General features: G+C 40.7%; 2 protein-coding genes across 2 annotated transcripts; both read right to left on the bottom strand.

Annotated features, from left to right (window-relative positions):
* Positions 1 to 4,232: 4,232 nt before the first annotated feature.
* Positions 4,233 to 7,274, bottom strand: edf1 (endothelial differentiation-related factor 1). Its single transcript, XM_083983265.1, has 5 exons — positions 7,018 to 7,274; positions 6,066 to 6,117; positions 5,685 to 5,845; positions 4,948 to 5,041; positions 4,233 to 4,826 (listed from the first exon to the last, which is right to left on the bottom strand). Exons 1-5 carry the CDS (start codon positions 7,093 to 7,095, stop codon positions 4,765 to 4,767), a joined length of 447 nt encoding a protein of 148 aa, XP_083839391.1. The 5' UTR covers positions 7,096 to 7,274; the 3' UTR covers positions 4,233 to 4,764.
* A 177-nt stretch (positions 7,275 to 7,451) lies between these two features.
* Positions 7,452 to 11,470, bottom strand: LOC310994341 (uncharacterized protein). Its single transcript, XM_083982990.1, has 4 exons — positions 11,364 to 11,470; positions 8,977 to 9,122; positions 8,783 to 8,887; positions 7,452 to 7,945 (listed from the first exon to the last, which is right to left on the bottom strand). The coding sequence occupies exons 2-4, from the start codon at positions 9,112 to 9,114 to the stop codon at positions 7,781 to 7,783; spliced, it is 408 nt and encodes a 135-aa protein (XP_083839116.1). The 5' UTR covers positions 9,115 to 9,122; positions 11,364 to 11,470; the 3' UTR covers positions 7,452 to 7,780.
* Positions 11,471 to 11,477: the final 7 nt, after the last annotated feature.

Consider the following 11,477-nt stretch of genomic DNA (forward strand, 5'->3'; position numbering starts at 1 on the left):
GACTGCGGGAGAAACGTCTGCTGTCGTGGGAGAGACAGAAAGTGCACTGCACCGATCAGCACAACAGGTTGGACGTGTTGTGGAATCTCAATTTGGGTTTGGAGCCTCAGGCCAAAACAGACCACATGCCCCCCCCCTCCCTCCCACACACACACCCCAACCCTTCCCCCCGCGGCTGCCCCTCCCGAATCCCCCCCCCCCCCACGTAGCTTTCTGCTCCACATCACTCCTTCAAAACCACTGGCTGCTCCCTTGTCATAGGTGGAACTATGTTGCCATGGTGTTTTGACCAATGGAATGGCATTTCCAGGAACGCAGTCAGTCTCTGTCTCCCTCTCTCCCTACACACACACACACACACACACACACACACACACACACACACACTCACCGAGTGAAGCAGCCTGTTGAGCAAGAATCCAAATAACCCCCCTGGTAACAGCAGCAAGGCTCCTGTCTTTGTTTGCTGAGTGAACACCGGTCAGGAGGTTGCATACTTGATTTGAACAAATATGCATCCCAGCATACCATCTTCAGTACAGGACCTAAGAACACAAACACAGAGACATTGCACTCAAACCTCCAATAGCTCAGGTATGAAAGTGGTGTAGTGAGAAACATCACTCAGGACACTCTAAAACTTACCAGCCTTACTACTTGTGATGCACCGCCAGGTCCATTAGCTTCTCTGTTGGTATCTTTTCACCCCTAGAGATGAATGTCTCAACACCTGCAATGAGACATAATGTAAAATCATTGGCTGGGTTTCGTATTTGTTTTCCTACATTTAATTTAAATTAGGTTATAAACTTGAAATTAGAATCGAAATTGGTATAATTTTATAGCAGCAGTTGCACAGTCATTGCGTCTGTTACACCATCTGCCAGCATTACCTGCAATTGCCAGTTTTTGCACATGCGTCAAACACATTAAAGGGACAGTTCACCCAAAATTCAAATCCCTCTTGTATTGAAGCCCCAACATGAGAAATTGTTCCGAAAAAAATTAAATAATCTTGCGCGATTTGCACTGACACAGGCAGAGCAGTGAACTGAGACACTGGGAGCTTCCGCTACAAACAAGCTTAAAATATAGACTTATTTCATTTTTTTCGGAACAATTTCTCATGTTGGGGCTTCAATACAAGAGGAACATTACAGACAAGCAGTATGGAGGTATTTGGATGGTTTTTGGTGTGTCTTTTTGGACGAAGAAAAGTGAGCCCCGTTCGCAACTGTCATATGGACATGCAGTGCTGCACGGAACCCCCCTGTAACTCCGAGAAGGCACGGAGGACTCTGAAACTTCTTCTGAAATTTGAATTTTGGGTGAACTATCCCTTTAAATAAATATAGCACCTGATGCAGAAGTACTACATGTTTTTCTATGTACAAGTCAATATTTCAATTCCTCCTGAAACTGTATCTACAACAGCATGCAAGTACATCTACTCAAATTACATGCCATATACTAACCTTAGTTGTTGGCTGGTTCTGCAGCAAAAAGAAAAGGCACAATTTCCAATCAGTTGCAAGACTTGATGGAGGTTGTTTATTTTAAATTGTCCATATGAGGGTTTGTCTGTAATTCAAGATCTCTACATTTACAAGAATTGTTTTGCATCTTTTGCTCAGCATTTTATTGTCAGGGAGTCTATACCTCATTTTGATATGATGCCCAAAGAAAACAACTTCTATGACCTTATAACCAGGATCTGTTTGTTGGTCTCTGGCAACCCCTTGTCTTTGCATTAAAGGATTAAGGACATTGATGAAGACATTTCTTATGAGTTATAGGCAAAGGGTTGAGATGGGAATCACGGGATCAACCTGCGCTCTATCGCTGCTAGACTACAGCCTGTTCTGCTTAGTGTCATCCATTGGCTGTAGTTTTCCAAGAACTATACAGAGTTTTTTCTTCCTGTCTCTGCGACCTGTTATAAGGTAAAGTGAAGAGACAGGACCCCAAGTCATCTTTTGTGTTGATGTCCCAGGCTCAGGAGTTTATGGGATGACATTTTTCATTTGTACAGAGACATATACTGCAGACAGTTAATCCCCGACGGTCTGCTGGTTATATTGGGTTGCTAAAACTACTTTCAATCCCCCCACCCCTGGATTACAACAAGCCCTCAGGCTTGACATGGTCATTGGAAAAAGAAAAAAAAAAGGTTATCCTGAGAGAGTGGAAATCAGGTTCTCCTGCTTGCTATAAAAAATTAAATGACACAGTTTCTGTTTATACCTTGAAGACATTTGATATACTGTGTCCAATGCCCACCTTGAGATTATTAAGACTTGGGGACTCTTTATTGAATCTACTAGGATGGAAAAGTGTCAATCTGGGAACTAATCTTACCCAGCAGTACTGAACTGTTCTGAGCCCTGATCCACCAGCATTTGGCTTTTTGGTTTGGCCTCAGACCTTTTTTGTCCTCACTGGGATGCAGTTCTGTGGACTGTTTCTAGCCCTCAATTCACTTGGGGACATTTCACATGGTTATAGTCAGTGGCTGCTTTGACAGTTATGTCCCTCATTTGTGTCCTTGCTCTTCTGGTTCCATGTTTTGACCACACAAGTTCCATCTAACTGTTTGCAACTATTTGCACTAGTTAAGTGCATGCTGTTGCTGTAGGAGCTGCAACAGCATGCTTCATGGACTCTACAATTAGCCCATGGGTTAATTACTTTTCCCTGAAACACAGCTCAAAGCTTGAAGCCATGGGCTGGCCCTATTAAGGAACCCAAGAGTAACCGTCAGTGACATGGCAGCACCACTCTCGAATTAATTACAAAGATAAAGGTGACACTTAATGTTACCCAGCATCCCCTGGGAGTGTGTACCACGAGCAAGAAGATCCTATAATGTAGTCACAGCTGCAGATTTCTTCGGGCTGTTTTTTTAGCCTTCCGATGACCACATTGATTTACTGGTGCTAAATGTGCCAGGGGCACCACAAGGTCCTCACTCACCAAACCAAAGATTGGACCGAAGGCCTTGACAGAGGTCATGCAGGACAGAGGACTTAGGGTAGTCACTTCCTTTGTCTCTATGGCGGTCTCATCTAAAGAGACCTTTGGTGCATTGCTGCCGCACCAATATCAAGCAACTAATACCTTCATTACCGAAGCTTATAGGACAATATCTTACATAAATCCCCAGAGCAAGAGATGAGATGAGAATATCAAGGTAAGTCAAGAGGCTTCCTCTACAACCCTGGTGTAAAGAGGAGCCGCAGCTAAACAGAGGAACCTGATTAACTAGACTTCCTCAGCTTTCATCCTAATTCTTCACACTCCAGCAGCCTTTAAGCACTGGTCAATACAAGCGCTTCCTGCAATTTTTGTTGGCATCAGGTACAAGTCCTTGAATGTGCTCTGCCTGGCTTGCATTTCCCCATGCCATGCTGCTTTTATTATTTTGCAACAATTAGATCCATGAATCTTTAATAAAAACAGAAGGCAGCCTTACCACTGCCAAGTTAGTAATACATGAATCAATAACCTATGGTAATGAAGTGGGGCACTGTAGAGAAATAAAGAGCCCTGGAAATGACAGCTACTCAGAGCCAAGCCTCAACAAGGGTGGTCGAATCATTTCAGTCTTTCAAAGAAACATTAGAGATGACAAGAAATTTAAACATACCTCTGCAAATGGTTCTCAAATTCTCCAATAACATTTTTACTTTAACAGTATGAAGTAATGACAAGTGTTGTATTTATAAAATACTGCAACTTATGCACTATAAAATATTCACAAACATTTTAACCATTTTATATTTATATTTTATTATTTCAACTTGGCACAAACTGCACCACGTTTTGATGCATTGTTTGACAGTAGATGCAGTTACAGTAGTACATCTACTACTAGTTGTAATATTGTGACATCTAGTGTCCTAATGCTACTACTACACTCACATTTTGGTTGACACATATACCTTCTCCATCTGTTTCTACAAGCAAGCTTCAGTTCTGATGGTAAATGGGGACTTTTTTTATATTCTTCTATAAAGTTAAAAAAAAAAAAAAAAAACAGGTCTTTTTGAAGGTTCATTCTGGTATATTGTTGATATGTGTCTTTGTATTAGCCTTAGTGCAGCATTATGAGGTCTTACTGGTTGCTGGTGTAAGAAAAAAAAAAAAGAAGCATTTCGTGACTAGCTTGATGTTAATTGACAGAAAGACTTCTGAGGAACAGTTACAGAAAATGTCACCATTCCACACCCAGACATGTCATGAGTTGCCAAACTTTATTTTATAGATCAAAACAAAGAACAGCATTAAAACATTTCAACACTGTAATGACATCCACCCACTGTCTTAAGTGTGTGAAAAAGATGCAATCAAGCACTTTTGGCTTAACATCATGCTCAGAACTGAAGTCAGACTAAAATGTTTGGTCATGAAAAAGACTTCACCTTTTAACTGATTTTGCATCACTATCAAAAGTTGAATTTGTCATGCCAAAGCCTAAGCAGACATAGGTGAAAAGAAATTCACGGAACTCCGCAAGTTTGTGACGTCGAGAAAAATGTATTCGATCATTCCTTTGATTATGACTTGTTAAGTATGCAGCCTGTAAAGCGGTGAACACCAGGTCCTCAGGCAGGACGCAGGTGAGATCAGCCCGGGTTAGAGGAAAGGATGGGGAAGATGAGGAGAGTTTCTGTGGGATCTAGGAGGTGGTGTGGGGAAGGGGTTCAGGTTTCAGTAACAGGGGAACATGGGGCAGGAGGGGGGGCTGATTTCGAGGCTTTGTGCTTATTTCTTCTTGGGTTTTGCCTCCAGGGGCAGGCCAATATCCCTCCCGCGCAGTTTCAGGCCTATCCATGGCAGATTAAAAAGACATACTGATCAACACATGGGTTACATCACGTAAACAGGCGACTGAGATATAATGAAAGTGATTACATTATGTGAGATAATAGCAAACAGATTTCTTACCAATGACTCTCTCTATCTTGCCCATGATCTGGTTGTTGGGAATTGCTTTCCCACACTCATAGTCTGCAATGACTTGAGGCTTCTCATTAATTTTCTGAGGAAAAGATTTATGATACATAATTTATAATTCTATCGAACCACAAAGCCTAAAGCCAGCAAAACTACTCCAGCATGCAAAAACAGCTCTCATAGATGGGAATCAATTTTCTTAGGGCTGCAATGTTTTCATTTTGTTGTTTTTGAAAGAAAACAAGATTTCAAGTCACTGGTTCCCTGAATTTTCCATGTTAATAATCAGTGAGGGATCACGTAAACAGTCTTTTATTAGCTACATGATAAATGTAATGATGGTAAACCGTGACCAGGAAATGGCTTTGGAACATTTATTAAAGGAACAATAAGAGGAGACGATGTTACTGAGTCACTGTACCAAGACATCTTGAAAAGCAATGTTAAGTGTAAACCTAACTAACAAGACCAAATTATGATTGTTAGTAATAGGTTTCCATTAATCATCCTTAACGTTAGATTATCCAGTGACAAATGTGTATAACAGTGTACTAATTAAGAAATAACAAACACACAAGGCACAAAGACTACCAGGCATTGAAACATTCACCCCTAAAACACACAGCACATACATTATAGCATACAGGAAATGGGGCTGAATCAATACCAGCTGTCATGTTGTATCAATAATATGTTGTGCACATGAATGAATATATGAGAACACTCACAGTGGCCAGGTCTTTCTGGGTCAAGCCAGTCTGTGATCTGCCTAGTTGGATGACCTTGCCCACCTCCAGGGGGACCCGGTCATGATGCAGCTCCTCTGTCTCCCGATCTAATTTGGCTGTGTTCTTGGTCACAAGATGCTGTTTGTTTTGCCCTGCCGACCCTGTGTGATAAGTGGTGGATCAAGATAATGGTGAGGCATCATTCAAGGAGACAGACACCCATTTAGAAAAAAAAAGGCACAACAACAAAATCAGTGCTTGCATGTTTTCTATATTACAATTTAGGTGAAGAGAGGAATATCTACAAACGAATCACAATAAGGTCACTCAGCAAATGATTTGTGGTTTTTACCAAATGTTTTACAGAAAGCAGAAATTTACATTTCTTGGATGTCTCAAGTTCCTCCCCACGTCTCTGAGCAGCCGTGACAGCCTAGAGAAAACATGAACATGTGCACACCTTAAATTTCAAAGCATAATCCACTTTAATTTGACAGCAGACTGCATTACGACCAGGGCTCATGTAGCTGTGGGTAATGAGTAATGGATCTGCTTATCAAAGTGACGCACACGTTAAACAAAAAGATATCCATCATGTTTGAGCACGTCAAAGCCAGCGGGACAGCTGGTTTGGCTGTTATGTTTCGGGTTGTTTTCCACATGCTGCAGTAAGCAATTTTTTAAACGTTGTACGTCAACAGCAGTTTAAGTAGGTGTATGCTTTGTCGCATCCCAGGAAAGGGCTCTGGAGCATGCTCAGTGATGTTTAGCAACATGTCTTCCGACAAATGTTACCAGACATCCACATGCGGGTTGCACATGACATCCTATCCACACACACACACAAACTAAAACTAAAAGTAGCGCTAGGTATGAGTAACGTTAACGTTAGCTAGCCTTAGCCAAGTAAACCCCGTTCAGGTTCGCTGACCAGTGCTAGCTAGCTGCTATTTTTGGTCTCCCGTGAAATACTACTACTACTCACGATATCTCGGGCTAAATGTAACATATTTTGAGGTTGGGTTGTCGGAGGAGTTGGTACCAGTTACACAAATTGCGTCGGTTAACGTAGCTATCTAACGTTAGCTAACTGAACTTTAGCTTTACTGTTCTTACTAACTAAACTAAGACTTAAAGTCAACCCACCCACGAAGCATGGGCGAAATTTACTGCTAAATTCAACTCTTAACCATTTACTAAATGGCCATTTTTACTGATACATAATAAACTAGCGTTTACTACCCACTTTTGAACGCATTTGAGGACCAACAGTTCAAAACAGGTTCAAAAGATAAAACAAAAACACAAGACAAAGTGAGAGGTTTATGCTAACCTGCTTGGATTTGGCCTGGGCAGCAGTCGGCCCCTTCTTCCTCAACACAGTCACGGTGTCCCAGTCGCTTTCTGCCATATTGTCGGGGGTTAACGTGATACCCGTAACGATTAATATAGATACAAAAATAAGTTTAACTCGGTGAGTTCAAAGCGGTTCTTCAAAAATAATGTAGTGCTACTTTAGCACCAGACGCTCCTTCCAGAATTATCACCCACGCGTTCTGCCAAAGCTTTATTGACAAAGTGTGGTGAACACGGTCATATAATGGAGGAGTTAGAGCAGCGCCCCCTGCTGGGAAAGCATACTGACCTACATCCACATCGACATGTTTTCATCCATGTGACCGCACATAAGACGCCTGATTACACGTTTAAAACACACATTACATCAGGCAGGCAGGGGAACATAAACAACTCGTCTAGACCAAAGAACATACTTAAATGTCCTCATAGGAATTTATTATAAAATTGTTTTCTTTATGAAAAACACATTGAGGAGTATCTGACACAAATTCAACACATGGACATAGTAACTATGTCAGACAGCCATACATAAGAAAATATAGTATGTTCAGCAAGATGATCAAGACAGGGCATAAAAAACGGTGGAGTTCTAATTTACATGTAAAACCTGGCATGATAAAATGTACCAATGAAAAAATGAAATGTGCAAAGACTGTCTACTCAATCTTGAATTTGGTATGAGCGAGCCCAGCTGCACAATATTACACTGTACGCTCTATTAGCCACAGTCCACAAGGTCACCAGTTACAAGACATCTCAGAGGCAGCATCGCTGTTCCGTCGCGTGCGGATGGGAGACCAGCCAAACTCAGACTGGGCGTCCTCGGCCTGGTGCAGACGTGCCCAGCGGTAGTTGTGTTTGGAACCTTGTTTTCCTGCCCATGCACGAGGCTTGGGATTCATCTGGAAAAAGATGAAGGAGAAATCAGCAATGCAATGTAAACTGTCCACTACGTTTCCAAGTTCCACATTTCAGTAATCTTCTTATGTTTCTGTTTGGAGGACATAGGGAATTAACCCTAACAAAATCACATGTGTTTTTCCTTGTTATGAGCAATAAACAGGACTGGATTATCCAACCAGGTAAAGCAGACAAGTGTGACAGGGCTAAGGAGGCACTAGGCTGTCTGTATAGCAATTACTGTGTGGTAATTTGATAAATTACAGTACAAACTGTTTGGTAATTTACACCATAAAAGCCAAGCTTAAGGTCCTGTTTTATAGAGGATCATTGTCAAAGTCTAGTTTTACTACCAATCAGATTTCAGTTGATGTTGTGTTTTATAAGTAAGTTTGAATTGCATCATGCTCAGAGAGGAAGGACAGTTACATTTTTCAAAAGTCACGCTCGTACTGACAATGTTGGAAATGAAATTAGAGCCATGGTGAATGATACATGCACAAAAACCCTCTTTGGTTTTCCTCAAACCGGTGATTACACTGTGGTTCTGCTACCACAAAAGGAAGGAAGCCTTGAAACTGGCATCCAACTGTTATAAAGACTTTTCTAGGAAAATGTGAGAACACATTGTCTACGTGGAACAAAGTTTTTGACCAGCAAATTCTCCCAAATTCAGAATATGTTTGAAAAGGGAGAATTTGGTCAGTTTTTATGCCGTAAACTTTCTCTCCTCAAAGAAACAAAAAACATTCCTATGGCTATTAATCTATTGTGTTTTACGATTGTGACATATTGTAAGTGTCTGTGTGGACCTGGGCTGGAGGTAGAACATTTCTCACCTGAACAAAAACACTTGTGCTCATGTGAAGAGTCTCCACTCGTTCTGACAAGTGATTCAACCATTCCAGATGCTCAGCAATGGACTGGCTCAGATCATCGTTGCACTGTTGAAGGAAACAATATTTTACATATTCCAAGAGCTTAATGACAATGGACTTTTCACCAGTTATATCATCATGCCTAATGTAGCTACCTGAGACAAACTGTCCTTCAGCTCAACTGCACCAAGACGAACATGTTCCAGTTTGTCAATCTGCTCCTTCAGCCGGTCATCGAGTTCCTGCATCATCATCAGGCTTTCGTTTGACCTCACAGAGCGTTTGGTAGCCATTGACACACCTGGTATTTTACAAAAAAAATTAAACATACAGTTTTGCAATACAAGGCCTATAAGAATACAAACCAACAAAAACTTGATAATTGACCAGGGGGGAAAAAAATCATATTGCTCTATAAATAACCAATGTTGATAGATATAATAAGGATAAGGGAATACCAAGGAAAGGAGCACATCAACAAATCTGGACAAAATAATTAACTTAGAAACTTGCGTTCTTGGTGCTTGTGTTTTACCTCATTCCCAAATCTATAGTTAGAATATATTGTGCATCATGATAAATCTTGGACTTGCATCTTAGTTACATGGACGTAATTTGAAGGCCCCTAATGCATGTGATCCAGGCTTTTAACATGAGCTGTCCTATTTGTTTTAGGTAGCCTAAGACTTTCAATCTCCTTTAGTAACATCAAATGCATATCCTCAGAAAATACATTTAATCATGTGCTGATTTTTTTTTTCTCTATTTATCAAATAATTGTCCACAGGAATTATTATAATAGTCGACGATTAACCCGTTTAATCCCACCGGCAACAATTGTTGCCAGTCATTTCTTCTAACTTCTGGAAGCTCTAAAACTGCTGTTTTATCTTTGGGCATCTAATGCAAGTTTTAAAATGAAATAATATGCTGTCTACTCTAAATTGTATCAATTTCATGTAAATAGTGCGAAAGGTCACATGACCAGGCCTCTTTACTTCCTGCTTACACCTCTTGGGGGAGATGTCTGCCTCAAACGTCTACATGTGGAAGTAAATAAAATACTTTAATTAACAGATATAACTGACATTTTTTGTACATATATTCTTTAAATGGTCTACTACTGATATGTAATGAGAATGATATGCCTGCATGCATATTTTGATCATAAGGAGAGTAGATGTAAGCACGGCAACAATTGTTGCCGCTAGCATAACACATAGTCACATAGCATTATGCGAGATGTCAAAGGTTTTAGCTGTTTATTCTATTGATCTTGTGTTTTTTTCTACACAGCTTTAAAATATCAGAGGTCTTGGATCTTCTAGACCTAAAAAGACCCCAAAGTGATGTGTGCTGTGTGTGTGTGTTGTGACATGGTTAGCAGCCACATCCAATATACCAGATTTTGTGACGGTCCAACTGCAGTAGGCTATACAAACTAAACCTGGACCCTGTTGATTTGTTCTGCTGATGTATCCTTCTCTGAGGGAGCTCACTGTTGAGATGTCAAATGCCTATTCAATGCAAACCAAAGGAAGGCACTTGGTTGGAGCATGGATGAGTTGCTGACTTTTCATGGGATTCTGCTCACATATGGATTTTATTATTATTATTACTATTAGTAGTAGTAGTAGTGGTAATAATAGTATTATGGCAAGCATGACAGCAGTCAGTTTATCAGGGGCAAACCAATCTGGTTTGAGTACAAGTTGTGGAGCCTTGTTTCACCCACAGTGTGCATGTTTTACATGGATCCCTATAGTGGAGTCCACACACATCCGCCTAAAAGTAGCCTATAGGACAGGACCCAGGTGTAGTCCTTGGTCAAGGTAAACAAGCAGAAGTTCCTCTAGGATGCACATTTGTACATGCCTTGTTCAAATATGTTTCACATGTTAGTGTCAGTTTTAATTTTTTATATGTGTAAATAGGTCAAATTATAGAATTTGTGAAAATTTAGACTATGCAGTTTCCCACCGGCAACAATTGTTGCCGAGTATAAAACCTACATTTTCACTAACAAAACCAACATGAAATGAAAAAAAACATACATATTATGTGTTAGGGAGGTCCAAGGAGTGAAATGTATGCACTTATTTTGCAGGGAAAAATTTGGGATTAAACGGGTTAATAATAAAACATAATGACATTAACAAGCTAACAAAGAGTTATCTCAATCGAGGGCGATGGTTTTCAAATGTTTTTCCTTTGATGCTCGTTGACATGGCTGCTCTGGGCGGCCAATCCTTTTTTCTGAATCCATGCAAGTTTTACAGCTAGGCCATCAAAACGAGGACCTCCATATTTAAGACTAACAACACATCATGTTAGTAATGTACATTATTACAGGCTACTCCCAGTCTGTTGCATTCTGCCTTTAGTAGAAAACAAACAAAACAAAAAAAACATGTCCCTGTTTGAAGCTAATCCTGAAGTTATAGTTTCCGTCGCGCGTGCAACACATCAGCATAAACATCCCACACGAGAGCTTCTCTGTCCGACGGCGCTAATAAAGCTGTAAAAACAAGGGTGAGGTTACCGTGCAAAAGTCCGAGGTGAAACGGTCAAGCAAATAAATCCTGTGCTCACGACTTCCTCCCTCTGCAGTCAGTCACGACACGAACGACAAACTTTCTTCGTCCAGACAAGTCCC

This window comes from Trachurus trachurus (assembly GCF_905171665.1).
Source record: "Trachurus trachurus genome assembly, chromosome: 12".
Taxonomy (NCBI): Eukaryota; Metazoa; Chordata; class Actinopteri; order Carangiformes; family Carangidae; genus Trachurus; species Trachurus trachurus.

Bases quoted from the DNA above. Each gene is read 5' to 3' on its own strand.
- edf1 (XM_083983265.1), bottom strand. From the start codon at position 7,095: ATGGCAGAAAGCGACTGGGACACCGTGACTGTGTTGAGGAAGAAGGGG. The intron at 5,846-6,065 runs GTAAATTTCTGC...CTTATCACACAG, and splicing joins ACTTGAGACATCCAAGAAAT to GGTCGGCAGGGCAAAACAAA. The intron at 5,042-5,684 runs GTGAGTGTTCTC...TCTTTTCCTCAG, and splicing joins CCCAGAAAGACCTGGCCACT to AAAATTAATGAGAAGCCTCA.
- LOC310994341 (XM_083982990.1), bottom strand. From the start codon at position 9,114: ATGGCTACCAAACGCTCTGTGAGGTCAAACGAAAGCCTGATGATGATG. The intron at 8,888-8,976 runs GTAGCTACATTA...TTCCTTCAACAG, and splicing joins TGAAGGACAGTTTGTCTCAG to TGCAACGATGATCTGAGCCA. The intron at 7,946-8,782 runs GTGAGAAATGTT...ATCTTTTTCCAG, and splicing joins GCACAAGTGTTTTTGTTCAG to ATGAATCCCAAGCCTCGTGC.